This window comes from Miscanthus floridulus, chromosome 2 (assembly GCF_019320115.1).
Source record: "Miscanthus floridulus cultivar M001 chromosome 2, ASM1932011v1, whole genome shotgun sequence".
Taxonomy (NCBI): domain Eukaryota; kingdom Viridiplantae; phylum Streptophyta; class Magnoliopsida; order Poales; family Poaceae; genus Miscanthus; species Miscanthus floridulus.
In genome coordinates, this window is record NC_089581.1 from 147,997,148 (window position 1) to 148,015,278 (window position 18,131).

Genomic DNA, 18,131 nt, shown 5'->3' on the forward strand with positions numbered 1-18,131 from the left:
GGATACACACTTTGCTACTCTTGCCTTCACTAATGAGGGCTCTCTTTGGGATTCTCAAATCTCAATCACTTCACTAGGACCTTGCTCTTCTTGGCACTCTCAAAGGTGTTTCTCAGCTGTTGGAATGAGTAAAAGTACCCCCTCACACGAATTGAGGAAGTATTTATAACCTTGGTTGAAAAACGAACCGTTATGTGCTTCTATGGGGTGACCAGACGTTCCGGTCATGTTGACTGGACGCTCCGGTCAGTTCTCCCCGAACTCCAGTGTTTAAAGCGTCCGGTTAGTACTGATCGGGCGCGTCTGGTCATGATTTTCTCTCTCTAGAACATTACTGGGGTCGACCGGACACTCTCAGCATCCGGTCGCACCAGACGATTTCACCTTGATCAAATGAACTGACCAGACTCTGCGCCAGCGTCCGATCACTCCGGAACCAACGTTTGGTCAGCATTTGACCCTCCATTCACTTCTAACTCTCGATCATACGTGAATGAAGTTTGCTCCAATAGATCTAAGGGCTTTTTAGGAGCTACCTAGTGCTAGATTTAGAAAGTGTGCACCACACCTAACCCACTAGACTCACCTAGATCAAGCTACCCGTCTATACCCCTCTTAATAGTACGGTCAAAGAAAAAACAAAGTCATAAACTACTCTAAGTATCTCCTTAATACCAAACGACACTTAAAACTAGTTCATTCTTAACCTTGTCGTCCATTCTTTAAAAACCGAAATAATTTCCATCGTAGGGGCATGACTACCATGATAGCCCAAATGATTTCCATTACCGTGACCTAACTTTATTGCCTCTGCAAAACACATGTTAGTCATATCAATCAAGTATTGTCATTAATCACCGAAACCCAATTAGGGACCTAGATGCTTTCAGGCTCCACGACATCCTTCGTCTCCCTATTGCTTTGAATGGAGAGATTGTGGAGAGAGACCAGATGGAACCAGAAAGATAAGTACAAGTGACCAGATATTTATGTGGTAAAAAAAATACATGGACCGTCCGACGCCGGCGTCCGTGCCACGTGTCCGGCGTCCAGAGACGGACGGACGCCCGAGGTGGAGCGTTTGCGGCGTCGAGGCGCGGGACGAATTGCAGGTCTTCCACCGCAGCTCGGGCACTGCACCGTGCGATTGGGTTACGTTGTCCCAAACAGGGCCACGTAAGAAGTTGTATCGAGAAATTTGAGATTGGACAAAGTATTCGCATGGGACGGGATTGTTTACTCCTGTATCCAGGTGAAATATTATCCGTCACACCTATTTCTTTTTCTTTGCCTTCTATTTCTTCTTTTTAAATAGTATATGTAAGGAAGGGAATAAAACTAGAATTCAGGTGAAAATCTTCTTCCACATTCCAATTTTAGTTACTATTAACCTATGCTAAATTTATTGACTTTACTTTTACTAGATCTAAGGTGACTACTTTGTATAATATCTAAGCAGAATTTAAGTGTAAGAATTTCTCTAAAACATCCATTTTTTCCATATAACATGCTCACAAAAATTTAAGTGTAGGAGGGACTTTTTCACCTGAGCGTGATATAGCAAATCTGATCTGCTCTCACATGGAACCATCATATCAGTTCTGCGTCTGAAAGATACAGGAGCAAAGGTGGAACCAGACGCACAGGGGGAAAAAAAGGAAAATACAGCTCATGCCTGGGTCTGAGCCCGGAGCACCATTTATTTCGTTCGATACTTCGATTATTTGTAGATGTTTGGACTATAGAGAATACGCTGCTAATTAGGACTGAGAAGAGCTCATTTCCCAGAAACCAATTTCCAGCTCGAGTACCCGGATGAAGGCCTCTTCAGCACTCTTGACAGCATCAGCTGGTGCATTAGCCAAGCAGCGATCCACGATGCTCTGCAGAGACTGGCAGTACTGTCTGAACCCAGCGTTGCCCCATCTCTGGCAGGTCCCAAGGAGCTCCGGTGGCGTCTTATTACCATCTTGGATACAGAAACCGAAGCTGTCCTGGTACACGGTTTCAATTATCCAGAAGGCTGTTACAGCAACAACATAGCTAACCTCTGGCTCAGTAAAGCTCTGGAGAAACCTGACAACAAGGTTGATGCCAGTTATAGATCTTCAGTCATGCTATTGTGTGGGATTTTTACAAATGTTTGAACGAGATGAACCTGTGGTACTCTAAATTGGCTTTTAAGGGAGAAACACTTGCTAGATCGGCGCCCCATCTGGTAGCTTCATTCTTGAACCAAGAGATCTCATCGCTGATAGAAGCTACTCCACCCAGGATAATTTCCATGTCCGAGCTGTCTTCTTGCTTGCAGCATTTGAGCAATACACTTGCTATAAATGCAACAAATTCCCTTACAAACAGATAGTCCTGGCTCTGAATATGACAAAGAAACGAGTCTATTTATCTACTCATGGTACTCATAACCAAAATGAAATTTCTTTCAGAAAATCATAGCAAATTGACCACTATATAGACAACTGAAAGCTCCCCTACTGCTGTACTATAAGATATATCATAATTTAACTTATAATTATCAACCACCAAGATGCTTTCAACTAGAAAAAGAACCCAAGATCATATAGAGTAACTCTTATTTTTATTAGTTTTATTTATTTTCTTGCAGAATACTATGCCCAACTAGTAGTTGATTTCTTTTTTGCACTGTTCCCTGAACATGATCCTTCATCACTTTACACAATCACAATTGGACAGTGTCAACTAAGAGCCAATTCTACTCCGTCGTTATTTTTGTCAACCGGAGGAAACAACAGAATGACGACATTCAGAGTGACTAGTCCTTTGGAAACACAAGATCTTCACAGTCACAGTATATATATCTATGAACTATGAAATCTTTTGCCTTCACGCTTTCAGGTTCCATTTTAAATTCATAGTTCTCCCAAAACCATCTCTGACACAATCACACAAATCACGCAACTCAATTCTATAGCCATCCCCACTAATTTTCGTTGTCTTAGTAGCAACTACAAGACTTCTTGGTTGTATTTAATTTGATGTACAGAGCTCGATGCCCCGACCCCCCGAACCAAGAATCAGACATGGAAAGGTCAAAGCTTAGCCCACGTCAATTTTCTCGCGGTCGATGCCCCGACCCCCCGAACCAAGAATCAGACATGGAAAGGTCAAAGCTTAGCCCACGTCAATTTTCTCGCGGTTGAAGGCGTTACACAACGAGAACTTCACTGCATCAGTTGATGGGGGAAATAGAGGGACTGAGACTGACCAGCCAGCGCTTGAAGGCAGACATGTCGACGGTACCGTCGCGGATGGAGACGGTGAACGGGTGCCGGGTGGCCCGCTCGTACATCGGCCGGTGCTTCTCCATCCAGGCCACCGTCGTGCCCGTCTCGACCCCGCCGCCGTCCATCGCCGCCGTGTGGGACTGCGATTGCTGAACCGGGGCTCCCAAGGTTTGACCAATGACCACAGGCAATGCCGCCAAGCCCTTCGGATATCCTCACCTTAGACTATCTCCGATAACAACATCCAAAATATCAGAATACAAGAGTCATTCGTCCTGGGTAGCGTTACACGTAAAAATTTCAAGATCTAAAATAAAATTCTTTCTGTAATTGAGTTTTTATAGAAAGAATACCCATATTATATTTAGATTGTGCATCTCAGACAACTCAAAATAAGTCTTTCATATAGGTACTTTGTTGAAGGCTGATTTTAGATCTTTTACTATCCATTTTAGGTTTAGGTACCCATATGAGTTCCTTGTTGAAGACAGTTACGTTGCAGTCCTCTAAAATTGTCTCCAACCAGGAACTTATGTGGACACAAAAACCTAAAATGGATAGCATGATATCCAAAACTAGTGTTGAACAGGAAGACTTATTTTAGATTGTCTAAGAGACACAATTTAAATATAGACTTTTTCTTTTCTAAAAATCTATTTACAGAAAGATTTTTTTTAGAATCTTATTCTTAAAGAAGATATCGAATAGATATTAAACTTTTTATCTGTAACGTTATCCAAAGAATAAATATGTCTGGTATTTTAGGTGTGTCGTTGAGATAGCCTAAGGCTTCAACAACGTTAATTTTCATCTAAACAAACATTATAATCGAGTGAATCGCTGGATTTGCAGCTCAAACACACGCCGAATAATCCCACTGATCATTGGGGCCACTTCAATCATGTCCCACATGTCAGCTAATATTACAATAACGCCGTGCTTTGGAAGGCAACGCGGATTAGGGGTCACGTTCTAACACGCGGCGGCAGCGAAGAGAACGCTGCGACCATTCCTCTTCTCTTTCCTTGCCTGTCTCTCTCTTTATTCCTCCCTCGCTTCCGGCCTTCCCCTGTTCCTCCGGTCGCCGCGAGGGAGCGGGAGGTTGGTCCCTAGGCAGGGTTAAGATCCTCGCGGCGCTCGATCCTGACGGTGGCGGGCGAAGATGTTGGACATACAGAAGCGGCGCGTGCGGCTGCTGCTCCTCATCACGGGCGTCCTTGCGCTCAGCATGACCGGTTAGTTTTCCGGTCGCGTATCAGAATCTTTTCCTTCCTGTGCAATTTCACGTGTTAGTTTCCGACGGAGATCTGTGGGCACTGTTTTCTTCGTCTAATACTCTAATTGCTGAGGGAGTGGTTGTTTTTTTATGCAGAAACGCGAATTTGCTTGATTTTTGTTGTGGGTAGTGATGCATTTAGGCTAGTCAGTCGGTAATTGGTTCCTAGGGATAATTTCTTCTGTCAGAATTTGCTTGTTTAGATTGATGTGGATGGTGGAATTTAAATTCCCTTTTGCTAAGTTTTTCTCTGCCATTCTTGTGAAGTTGTGATTGTGGGGTTGCGATCTTGCAAAAAAACTTCTGTGTAGAGTTATTCAGGAAGTCATAAATTTGTCAGAAAGATCTGATTATGTTCACTCATAATACATTTTGCTGCAATTCAGCAGAAATACATCAATTCGGAAGCTAACTACAAATGTCAGCAGCTCAGTGGGGGTTTGAATATTTGTTAGCATTGGCTAATGTGCTCTAATAGGATGGCAAACACAAGATATCAGCCTAGCAATATAAGCAATTAGTCATCGCAATCCAGGAAGTAGCAATACAAGCAATTACTCAAAATGCCTCAGTATGATGATATATGCAAGTTACAGAATTTTCTTTAGCGAACGAGTGCCTAGCCGAGTTGGTTTGGTGGCTCTAATAGCACTCCTCAGGTCCTAGGTTTGTGACTCCCCATGGTAGCGAATACTAGGATTGTGGTTAAAAGTCCCCTAGTCTGTCCCACGCCAAAGCACAGGTCTAGGGACCAACCTAGGTTCTCACATGTGCAACGGTGCCGCTATGTATGGGTAGGGAAGGGGTTCGGATATTTTCTCGACTTGCGTGAGAATGTTAACTTCTATCTTAAGCAGAATGCCCGAAGGCTGTCTTACCCCCGCGGATCGATTTTTTTTACATGATTTTCTTTAGTGATGTTCCATCCTGTGCAAGTGCACAGCTTCAAATGCTTTTGTCATAGGCTAAGAACCACTTGGGAAAATAGCCGTGCTCAGGTTTTGGGCTTCTCTGGAGACTAGATGAAGTTATTTCCAGCCACAACAAAAGTTCAGAGGACCATTTCATTGCTGACTTCAGTTGCTCCAAATGGCAAATTTAATAGATGGATTTGAGACCTCAGGACTACAGCAAATCTGAGACATACCACCTCCATAAGTTTAAAGCAACAGATGATATAATTTTTATGCCTAATTACAAGGATAAAAATGAAATCAGAAAACAACAAGAACTATGGAAGTGCAGAAGTTGTAGGCTGTAGCTATAGGAGAAAGTATGAAACACCCCACTATCTCTGCTTTTGATTCAGAGAAGTTAGAGCTTCTGAGTTCCATATCCTACAAGACTAGGGCCAATTGCCACCTGTTCAAATAGGGTTTCCATAGTGAACAGAAATAACTAGGTAGCTTATAAGGTCTGTAGAAAACCAATGAGCTTTCAGTTTTACAAGTTTTCCTGATATCAGCTTCTTACTGAGCATTGTGCGCTTTACGCTGACTAGCCTTAAGTAATGGATTCACAAGAAGACATTCCGTATGCATATGCCAAACAACACAACCAGAAGTCTTAGTATTGGCGGTAGCATAGGTACACTTCACTGAAGAACTAGGAGTGAGTGACAATGCATTGTGTTTCAACTGAGTCAGTAATGGCTGATAATTCGCTTGATTGCAAATTCTGTTTTTTTTTTCTCGATCACGCAAAAGGTTTGCGTGTCTTTGTATTATTAAGATAGAAATAGTTTGATTACACGGCCGGGCATTACATGATTTGCAATAGAGCTTCAGCCCGCCTTGGGCATAGACTCACTAGTGTACTACTCTGGCTAATATGCAACCTAGTCCCCTAGCGCCTGCTTGGACCCAAAGATCCGCTTCACGCTGAAGCAGCAAGCAGCTGAGGCACTTGCAAATTCTGTTGGATATGACGAATGGTTAATTGCACAAGTTTACCAATTTGCTTCATGTGATCTCAAGTTTCTTCATACTACTGACCCAGCGGGTTTATTTAAAGGGGTACCCTATTTAAAGACGACTCTTGCTTAGTAGCCACAGTTCCATGTTTTCATAGCCACAGTTGAATATGACAGATCGGTAATTCAATATCGAAAGCCATTATTACATTGATACTGGTTCCTTTTTCAATCTCCAAATTAACTGCTTCTAGATATTGGTTCCTTGGGATAACCCCCATTTGCTTCTACTTTACAGCTGAGAAGTTCAGGGAACTTGTTGGAAAGGAGGCTGCATCAAAGAGTGGTCAATTCACATTCATGAACTGCTTTGACATGGGCTCTGGCAGCCTTGCGTGCACAGCAAAGGAGGGTGTCAAGTTGTACGTCAACAACATCCGAAGTGCACACTTGGAAATGGTGCGGCAGCGAGCCATGGAGAAAGCTTTAGCCGATGCTGTGACACAAGGCCTAACCCCTAGTGAAGCAGCCAAACAAGCTCAGAAGATTAGTGCAAAGGCGACAAAAGTTGCTGCTCGTCAAGCCAAAAGGATATTGGGGCCAATAATTTCTTGTGGTTGGGACTTCTTTGAAGCAATGTACTTTGGCGGAAGCATGACAGAAGGTTTTCTCCGGGGCACTGGCACCTTGTTTGGAACTTATGTGGGTGGTTTCCATGGTGAGGAGCGGTTTGGGAAGCTGGGATACCTTGCAGGAAGCCATTTAGGGAGCTGGGGTGGAGGAAGAATTGGATTGATGATTTATGATGTCATAAGCGGTCTGAAATATATGTTTCTGTCTATCCAACCTGAGTATGAATCATCGTCATATGCTTCAGAAGATGGTTCAGAATACACAGAAAGTTATACAAGCCGACCTGAGTCAACATACTATGAAACATCATAGGAAAAGCAGGAAGAATCAAAATGGTTCGGTTTGTTCTGAAACTGCGAACCGAAGTGTTCTGTCTTATACTCAGGAGCAAAGTTAGGTAGTAACTAGAGTGTTGCACCCCCTAAAAAATGTGAAAACAGTGGGTTTTCACTAAAATTTCACAATATATGTACCCAAAAGGCATGTGTACTCCTCACTAATTTGCTCTAACTTTGCCACAGTTATACCGGAGCACGGAAACAGTTAGCTTATTTTGTTATACATGTCTGAATGTTTAGCTTCATTTTGTATGGTTACATAGATTAGGTATGATTCTTCTTTGTAATTCTTGTTTTGGCTACTGTGTATATAGAAACATATGACCAACTCTTGAGGTTGTGCAGAATGCAGTACAAATAGCAGCAATGCTGAACCACTTACGGAAAGTTATGAGGAGTATCTTCTTCTTAAAAAATGTTGGGAGACGGTCTCTATGTTTGATTCGTGCTGTCTTCCAGTACTTTTTTGACAACTTGATGCTACGTATACATTTTATCATATGCAACTTGACATATATGTCAGCTTTTCAATTACTGAAGACTGTTCCGAAGGGTATGGGTTGACGTTGAGGATGATCCAAACCAACACACCAGTAGCGCCTTGGACGTCCAAAGAGGTTGCACACAACATGCAACGCAGCAAGAACATGGCGTAATTGATCAAACCAATCTAAAGACCGGTGAGACTGATGTATAGCTTGTTCTTGGCCGGAAAAGTTCCCGAACTTCTCCCGGGAAGACCCGTCAGGGAGGAGCACGTGGAGGATCTCCTAGGACCAGCAAGGCCGCCTAGGATGCCGCTGAATCTCGCCGGGAAACTCGACGAACAGCAAGAGAGGTTGAGAGAGAGGAATTAGGGCATAAGGAGTTGATAGATTGGTTTGTATGACGATTGGATAGATGGGAACTCAATCGACCATGATCCTCTCATATATATAGATGGGGCTGGTCTTATCCTAGTAGGAAACCTCTCCAAGCCTTATTTTTCAAGTTTCCCACGAGTTTGAAATAGTTCGGATCGAAATCCAAAAGGCCAGATCCAAACAGGATTTTCTGTTAGGTATGTCGGAAGTCCCGACTTGAGTCGGAACTCTCGACAGTCGAAACTTTCGACTTTTGTCGAAACTCCCGACGTAGGGATAACCCGAGACACCCGAGCAGATTTCTTCAGGCCTCCCGGAAGTCCCGACACCCGTCGAAACTTCCGACAGGCGGAAGTCCCGACTTGGGTCGGAACTCCCGACATAGGGATAACCCCAGACACATTAGCAGATTTCTTCAGGCTTCCCGGAAGTCCCGACACCCGTCGAAACTTTCGACAGTCGGAAGTCCCGACTTGGGTCGGAACTCCCAACAACGAGGCATCTTTCTGAGGGCATAACTTCTTCATCCGGACTTCGAATTAGACGTTCCATATATGTTTTTTTACCGTCTCGATGAGAGGAACGCAATGGTGAAGTCCGTTTCATATTTTGACAACTTCACAAAATGAACATTTTTTGTTGTCAACATATGCCCTCCTATTTTCAGGTGAATGATGCATAAACCTGAAAACACTTAATCAAATAAATTAAAACCAAACAGCAACGGTTCCCATCTCATCGGCTACTCAGTGGCTAAGGGCGATACATGTATCGGCCATTGTTTGGTGAGCACTTAGTCTTCTTGCCAAACACTTGGAAAGTACCTTTTCAAGTACCTCCTGTTGAATGCTCTCGTGAGACGTTCACCTTGTAATGTCTCGAGCACATATGAATTTTTGAATATAACTTTGACCACTTTGTAAGGACCTTTCCAATTTGATGACCACTTGCCAAACTGATTGCTCTTCGATCCAATTGGTAGTATGGTTTTCCACATCAATTCTTCTACTTGGAAGGATTTGCTCCTGACTTTCTTGTTGTATGCTTTGGCAACTCGAGCTTTATCTTTCTCTATTTTCTTGAGAGCTTTTAATCTCACATCAGTCACCTCATCGATATTATCCATCATCAAATCATGATACACAACAGCTGATAAATCATTTTGTTTAGCAAGCCTGTATGCATCCAAATTCACTTCGACAGGCAACACGGCCTCTTGGCCATATACTAACTCAAAAGAAGTAACCTTTGTAGCACCATGCCTTGAAATGCGATATGCCCATAGAGCCTCAGACAAAACTTCATGCTATCTCCTTGGATTCTCCTTAATTTTCTTTTTGATGAGCTTGATCAAAGTCTTATTACTAGACTCAGCTTGGCCATTAGCTTGAGCATAGTATGGAGATGAATTGAGCAACTTGATATTATACAATTCGACAAATTCTCTCACCTCTTTAGACACAAACGATGTCCCTTGATCTGTAGTTAATGGTTGAGAAATGCTGAATCTATGAATAGTATGCTCAGTGATGAACTCAATTACTTCCTTGTGTGTCATATTCTTCAAAGAAACTCCCTCGGTCCACTTAGTAAAGTAATCCGTAGCAACTAACACAAATCGGTGTCCCTTCGAAGATAGGGGATATATTTGGCCAATGAAGTCTAACCCCCAACTACGAAAAGGCCATAGTTTGACGATAGGATAAAGCACAGCAGCAGGCACAAGCTGAATATTTCCAAACTTTTGGCACTCTTTGCAACCTTTGTAGTAGCGAAAACAATCGACCATCATAGTAGGCTAATAGAAACTGGATCTACGCAATAACCACTTTATCTTCAGGGCCGATTGATGCGTACCACAGATGTCTTCATGGACTTCTCCTATAGCCACTCTTGCCTAATCTGATCCCAAGCACTTAAGCAGTAAATCTTCGACGATTCTTCGATAGAGCTCATCATTATACAATACATATTTGAAAGCGCTCCGCCGAACACTTTTATCTATTTTGGCACTTGGATCACGTAGATATCTCAACAAGGGAGTCCTCTAATCTTCTAAATCGGCCCCAACATCACTGGAAGTTATATCGGGCCGATTTGATAGCTTCTCGGGCGAATTGATCGGGCTAGTCACAGGGGAGTCAGCTGAGCCAACAGGGCCGGTAGGCTTAGCCGATTTAGAGGTGTCGGCTTGGACGACTAGGGTAGTCGGCTTAGCTGACTTGGTCACAGCAGAAGAGTAGTCGTCTGAGCCGACTGGTCTGTATCTACACAAGAAAAATTAAAATCTTCATGCATCGGCTATTCTTGAATATGGAAATTATATCCACTGACATCATAGCTAGATGCTTGTTGAGCTAACATGTTGGCCTTTTGATTTTCATGCCTCGAAATATGTCGAATTTGAAATTCGGCAAAATAATCAATAACATCAAGGTAAGCATCAAGACAAGTTCTTAGTGATCCTTCTAAACATTGAAATTCACCAGCAACTTGTTGTAATACCAACAAAGAATCACCATAAGCTTCAACATGTTTTACTTCCATAGACCGCAACATGATCAACTCGAATAATAAAGCTTCATATTCGGTTTGATTGTTGGTACAAGAGAAATCTAATCGGCTTGACATTCCAATTTTAGCACCATTAGGAGAAATAAGAATAATACCAATACCTTGGCTATCTTTACAAACCGATCCATCAAAGTATAATTTTCATGGAGTAAAAGTAAGGTAATTGACTTCATCATCTAAATCAATACCATGCTCAACAATAAAATCAGCAAGAACTTGACCTCTTAATATTTTCAATGGTTCAAAAGTCAAGTCATATTCTATTAGTGCGTATGCCCATTTGCCTATCCTTCCACGAAGAATTAGCCGATATAACATGTGCTTTATCACATCGGCCTAGCAAGCAACAATACATGTACTAGACAAAGGATAATGTCTCATCTTAGCACAAGCATAGTACAATGATAAGCATAATTTTTCTATATGGGCATACCTTGTCTTAGGATCAAAAAGATGGCGACCAAGATAAGCAATCACATATTCTTTACCTTCATCTTCTTGAGTCAAAACAACCCCGATTATCTTCTTTTCGGTAGCAATATATAACTTGAAAGAAACTCCTCTCCTAGGTGCACGAAGAACCGGTGGTGTTGACAAATATTCCTTTATCTTTTCGAATGCCTCTTGTTGTTTTGCCCCCCAAGTGAACTCAGATTCATCCTTCAGCTTCAATATAGGGGTGAAAGGAATAATTTTCCTAGACAAGTTAGTAATAAATCTCCTCAAGTAGTTCACTTTTCCCAAGAACTTTTGCAAGTCCTTCTTGCACGTAGATGCCTGAACTTTCTTGATCTTCTCTATCCTCTTGGGATCAACCTCTATGCCCTTATCATGAATTATGAAGCCTAAAAACTTTCCAGCCGATACTCCAAAAGCACATTTGAGTGAGTTCATCTTCAATCCATAGTGGCGCATCCTCTCAAGAGCAAGACACAAATCGGCCAAATGAGATTTATGGGTGGCCAGTTTGATCACAATATCATCAATGTACACCTCCATAATCACCCCAATTAAATCATGGAAAATCAAATTTATAGCTCTTTGATAAGTAGCACCTACATTCTTTAGCCCAAATGTTATCACAACCCACTCAAAAAGACCAACAAACCCAGGACATATGAAGGCTGTCTTAGACATATCTTCCTTGGCCATGAAAATCTAATTATAACCGGTATTACCATCAAGAAAGCTAATAACCCGGTGTCTTGAAGCATCATTGGTAAGCATATCGGCTATAGGTATAGGATACTCATCTTTTGGAGTAGCTCTATTCAGATCTCTAAAATCAATACATACTCTGATCTTCCTAGAATCATTCTTCTCAACAGGCACGATACTAGAGACCCACTCCGCATACCTGTATGGCTAGATAAACCCCGCTTGCAACAGCCGATTAATCTCTTCTTTAATCCTATCATTATGTAGCTCATTGGATAAATATTCTTGAGCAATAACAAGATTATCATGATTAATCTTGAGAGTTATATATTCATCTTTTAGCATATTATGACTAGTGATGAGCTAATTATGTATCCTCTCAAGTTTATCATATTTTTATTTAAGCTCTTTCTTAGAAGATTTGAGCTCCTTGAGTTTGGATGATATAGCATCATTTGCTTCTCTAAGCTCACACTAGCCTTTTTGGCTATATCACATTTAGCTAAAAGAGAATCATTCTTAGCTTCTAACTTGTCATTCTTAGCTCTAGTCTTTCTATGATCCTAGTATATTGTTTAGCAATTTGACAAGTTCATCATATGAAGGTGATTCAAATTCATCATCATCACTATTACTATCACAATCATCATTGTTAGCAATGATCATCAGTACTACTATCATTATCATTTGATACCTTTCGTTCACCCTTGGCCATAAGGCATAGGTGTGTAGAGGATGATAGCGGTGGTGTCGGTGAAGATGATGAAGAGTCAATCACAATGGCGGCCACCTTCTCATTATCACTCTCATCATCGGATGAGCAACTTGATGAATCAATGTCCGTGAGCCAATCACTGATGATGTAGGCCTTCCCATTCTTCTTCTCCTTATGAAAGCCCTTCTTCTTGCCATCTTTTTTTTGTATGGCTTGTTCTTTTTCTTCTCATCTTCTTCTTTATTACTTGAGTCATCTCTCTTGCCCTTGTACTTGTCTTTCTTGGGCTTTATGCATTGGTGTGCTAGATGACTAAGTTCTCCATAATTATAGCAATCTATCTCTGAGATTGGCTTTCTTCTAGAGCTAGTGAAGAACTTTTTTTTCTTGCCATCAAACTTGATGCCACTCTTGTTAAGCTTCTTTAGCATCTTGGTGGTTCTTCTCACCATGAGAGCAAGACTAGCATCATCGACTTCATCATCACTTGAGTTCTCATACTCAAGCCTTGCTTTGCCCTTCTCTTGGCTAGCTTTGAATGCTAAGTTCTTGTCTTTCTTCTTATTAGAGGATGAGTCATCTTGTGGTGTGATGTGCATATACATCTCATGAGTATTGATCTTTCCCAAGATTTGTGTTAGTGTAGCGGTGGAAAGATCACCTTGATGAAGCACGGTCATAATATGCTCATATTTATCAATGGGGAGGACACTTAAGATTTTTCTTACAACATCGGATGGTTGTATTTGAGTAAGTCCAAGCCCATTGACTTCCTCTACAAAAACATTCAAGCATGAGTACATTTCATTAGCACTCTCTTTAGGAAGCATCTCAAATGAATTTAGCTTTTTTATGACAAGATGATAGCGTTCCTCACGCTTGCTCTTAGTTCCCTCATGGAGCGCACAAATATTCGACCATAGTGCATGACCGTCCTTGTGGTTCCTCACTCGGTTAAACATATCTTTGCAGAGGCCTCTAAAGATGGTGTTTTGAGCCTTTGCATTCTATTTTTCGTAATTCACCTCATTGCCTTATAGGTGTGTAGCATCCCAAGGTTTTAGGAAGCCTTGTGAGGCGGCTCTAAGTATTCCGACATCTAGAGCTTCTAAATACGCCTCCATGCGGATTTTTCAATATGGAAAATCATCCCTCTTAGAGATAGGAGGAGGATCATCCCCGTGAGACATCTTTCTCTAGGCGGTTAAGCCTAAATGCGTGAGCACGAGGCTCTGATACTAATTGAAAGGATCAAGATGTCCAAAAAGGGGGGGGTGGATTGGGCTACTTTTAAAATTATTTGCAATAATTAAGTCATATGGTTAGCCCAATTAACCCCTTGTGCCTAGAAAATATTTCTATTGATCTATCGCACAAAAGTTTAGCAACCTATGTTCCAATCCTACTTTAGCATGTCAATTCTATGAATGTAAATAACAAGAATTGAATTGCTCAAAGTAAATGCTTAAAGTAAAGAGAGAAGGAGGAACGCGGCGATATTTTGCCAAGGTATCGGAGAGTTGCCACTCCCCACTACTCCTCGTTAGAGCACCCACGTAAGAGTGTAGCTCCCCCTTGATCCGCGTAAGGATCAAGTGCTCTCTACGGGTTGATTCTTCGACACTCCGTCGCGTTAAATCACCCACAACCGCTCACAACTTGAGTTGAGTCATCCACAAGCTCCGTCGGATGATCACCAAGCTCCCAATCACTACCAAGCTCCGCCGAATGATCACCAAGCTCCCAATCATCAAGAGTAACAAGCATAAACTCTCACTTGACCACGACAAGCCTAATGAGAAGGGTGGATACACACTTTGCTACTCTTGCCTTCACTAATGAGGGCTCTCTTTGGGATTCTCAAATCTCAATCACTTCACTAGGACCTTGCTCTTCTTGGCACTCTCAAAGGTGTTTCTCAGCTGTTGGAATGAGTAAAAGTACCCCCTCACACGAATTGAGGAAGTATTTATAACCTTGGTTGAAAAACGAACCGTTATGTGCTTCTATGGGGTGACCAGACGTTCCGGTCATGTTGACTGGACGCTCCGGTCAGTTCTCCCCGAACTCCAGTGTTTAAAGCGTCCGGTTAGTACTGATCGGGCGCGTCTGGTCATGATTTTCTCTCTCTAGAACATTACTGGGGTCGACCGGACACTCTCAGCATCCGGTCGCACCAGACGATTTCACCTTGATCAAATGAACTGACCAGACTCTGCGCCAGCGTCCGATCACTCCGGAACCAACGTTTGGTCAGCATTTGACCCTCCATTCACTTCTAACTCTCGATCATACGTGAATGAAGTTTGCTCCAATAGATCTAAGGGCTTTTTAGGAGCTACCTAGTGCTAGATTTAGAAAGTGTGCACCACACCTAACCCACTAGACTCACCTAGATCAAGCTACCCGTCTATACCCCTCTTAATAGTACGGTCAAAGAAAAAACAAAGTCATAAACTACTCTAAGTATCTCCTTAATACCAAACGACACTTAAAACTAGTTCATTCTTAACCTTGTCGTCCATTCTTTAAAAACCGAAATAATTTCCATCGTAGGGGCATGACTACCATGATAGCCCAAATGATTTCCATTACCGTGACCTAACTTTATTGCCTCTGCAAAACACATGTTAGTCATATCAATCAAGTATTGTCATTAATCACCGAAACCCAATTAGGGACCTAGATGCTTTCAGGCTCCACGACATCCTTCGTCTCCCTATTGCTTTGAATGGAGAGATTGTGGAGAGAGACCAGATGGAACCAGAAAGATAAGTACAAGTGACCAGATATTTATGTGGTAAAAAAAATACATGGACCGTCCGACGCCGGCGTCCGTGCCACGTGTCCGGCGTCCAGAGACGGACGGACGCCCGAGGTGGAGCGTTTGCGGCGTCGAGGCGCGGGACGAATTGCAGGTCTTCCACCGCAGCTCGGGCACTGCACCGTGCGATTGGGTTACGTTGTCCCAAACAGGGCCACGTAAGAAGTTGTATCGAGAAATTTGAGATTGGACAAAGTATTCGCATGGGACGGGATTGTTTACTCCTGTATCCAGGTGAAATATTATCCGTCACACCTATTTCTTTTTCTTTGCCTTCTATTTCTTCTTTTTAAATAGTATATGTAAGGAAGGGAATAAAACTAGAATTCAGGTGAAAATCTTCTTCCACATTCCAATTTTAGTTACTATTAACCTATGCTAAATTTATTGACTTTACTTTTACTAGATCTAAGGTGACTACTTTGTATAATATCTAAGCAGAATTTAAGTGTAAGAATTTCTCTAAAACATCCATTTTTTCCATATAACATGCTCACAAAAATTTAAGTGTAGGAGGGACTTTTTCACCTGAGCGTGATATAGCAAATCTGATCTGCTCTCACATGGAACCATCATATCAGTTCTGCGTCTGAAAGATACAGGAGCAAAGGTGGAACCAGACGCACAGGGGGAAAAAAAGGAAAATACAGCTCATGCCTGGGTCTGAGCCCGGAGCACCATTTATTTCGTTCGATACTTCGATTATTTGTAGATGTTTGGACTATAGAGAATACGCTGCTAATTAGGACTGAGAAGAGCTCATTTCCCAGAAACCAATTTCCAGCTCGAGTACCCGGATGAAGGCCTCTTCAGCACTCTTGACAGCATCAGCTGGTGCATTAGCCAAGCAGCGATCCACGATGCTCTGCAGAGACTGGCAGTACTGTCTGAACCCAGCGTTGCCCCATCTCTGGCAGGTCCCAAGGAGCTCCGGTGGCGTCTTATTACCATCTTGGATACAGAAACCGAAGCTGTCCTGGTACACGGTTTCAATTATCCAGAAGGCTGTTACAGCAACAACATAGCTAACCTCTGGCTCAGTAAAGCTCTGGAGAAACCTGACAACAAGGTTGATGCCAGTTATAGATCTTCAGTCATGCTATTGTGTGGGATTTTACAAATGTTTGAACGAGATGAACCTGTGGTACTCTAAATTGGCTTTTAAGGGAGAAACACTTGCTAGATCGGCGCCCCATCTGGTAGCTTCATTCTTGAACCAAGAGATCTCATCGCTGATAGAAGCTACTCCACCCAGGATAATTTCCATGTCCGAGCTGTCTTCTTGCTTGCAGCATTTGAGCAATACACTTGCTATAAATGCAACAAATTCCCTTACAAACAGATAGTCCTGGCTCTGAATATGACAAAGAAACGAGTCTATTTATCTACTCATGGTACTCATAACCAAAATGAAATTTCTTTCAGAAAATCATAGCAAATTGACCACTATATAGACAACTGAAAGCTCCCCTACTGCTGTACTATAAGATATATCATAATTTAACTTATAATTATCAACCACCAAGATGCTTTCAACTAGAAAAAGAACCCAAGATCATATAGAGTAACTCTTATTTTTATTAGTTTTATTTATTTTCTTGCAGAATACTATGCCCAACTAGTAGTTGATTTCTTTTTTGCACTGTTCCCTGAACATGATCCTTCATCACTTTACACAATCACAATTGGACAGTGTCAACTAAGAGCCAATTCTACTCCGTCGTTATTTTTGTCAACCGGAGGAAACAACAGAATGACGACATTCAGAGTGACTAGTCCTTTGGAAACACAAGATCTTCACAGTCACAGTATATATATCTATGAACTATGAAATCTTTTGCCTTCACGCTTTCAGGTTCCATTTTAAATTCATAGTTCTCCCAAAACCATCTCTGACACAATCACACAAATCACGCAACTCAATTCTATAGCCATCCCCACTAATTTTCGTTGTCTTAGTAGCAACTACAAGACTTCTTGGTTGTATTTAATTTGATGTACAGAGCTCGATGCCCCGACCCCCCGAACCAAGAATCAGACATGGAAAGGTCAAAGCTTAGCCCACGTCAATTTTCTCGCGGTCGATGCCCCGACCCCCCGAACCAAGAATCAGACATGGAAAGGTCAAAGCTTAGCCCACGTCAATTTTCTCGCGGTTGAAGGCGTTACACAACGAGAACTTCACTGCATCAGTTGATGGGGGAAATAGAGGGACTGAGACTGACCAGCCAGCGCTTGAAGGCAGACATGTCGACGGTACCGTCGCGGATGGAGACGGTGAACGGGTGCCGGGTGGCCCGCTCGTACATCGGCCGGTGCTTCTCCATCCAGGCCACCGTCGTGCCCGTCTCGACCCCGCCGCCGTCCATCGCCGCCGTGTGGGACTGCGATTGCTGAACCGGGGCTCCCAAGGTTTGACCAATGACCACAGGCAATGCCGCCAAGCCCTTCGGATATCCTCACCTTAGACTATCTCCGATAACAACATCCAAAATATCAGAATACAAGAGTCATTCGTCCTGGGTAGCGTTACACGTAAAAATTTCAAGATCTAAAATAAAATTCTTTCTGTAAT

At 42.3% G+C, this 18,131-nt stretch overlaps 3 protein-coding genes across 3 annotated transcripts; 1 reads left to right on the forward strand and 2 right to left on the reverse strand.

Annotated features, from left to right (window-relative positions):
* Window positions 1-1,541: 1,541 nt before the first annotated feature.
* LOC136540032 (bifunctional TENA2 protein) lies at window positions 1,542-3,462 on the reverse strand. The gene is made up of 3 exons (XM_066532016.1): window positions 3,245-3,462; window positions 2,159-2,373; window positions 1,542-2,076 (listed from the first exon to the last, which is right to left on the reverse strand). The coding sequence occupies exons 1-3, from the start codon at window positions 3,386-3,388 to the stop codon at window positions 1,761-1,763; spliced, it is 675 nt and encodes a 224-aa protein (XP_066388113.1). The 5' UTR covers window positions 3,389-3,462; the 3' UTR covers window positions 1,542-1,760.
* Window positions 3,463-4,252: 790 nt separating this feature from the next.
* Window positions 4,253-7,831, forward strand: LOC136540033 (uncharacterized). Its single transcript, XM_066532017.1, has 2 exons — window positions 4,253-4,498; window positions 6,750-7,831. The coding sequence occupies exons 1-2, from the start codon at window positions 4,426-4,428 to the stop codon at window positions 7,394-7,396; spliced, it is 720 nt and encodes a 239-aa protein (XP_066388114.1). The 5' UTR covers window positions 4,253-4,425; the 3' UTR covers window positions 7,397-7,831.
* An 8,248-nt stretch (window positions 7,832-16,079) lies between these two features.
* On the reverse strand, window positions 16,080-18,002 carry LOC136540034 (bifunctional TENA2 protein). The gene is made up of 3 exons (XM_066532018.1): window positions 17,782-18,002; window positions 16,696-16,910; window positions 16,080-16,614 (listed from the first exon to the last, which is right to left on the reverse strand). The coding sequence occupies exons 1-3, from the start codon at window positions 17,923-17,925 to the stop codon at window positions 16,299-16,301; spliced, it is 675 nt and encodes a 224-aa protein (XP_066388115.1). The 5' UTR covers window positions 17,926-18,002; the 3' UTR covers window positions 16,080-16,298.
* Between the last annotated feature and the right edge of the window lie 129 nt (window positions 18,003-18,131).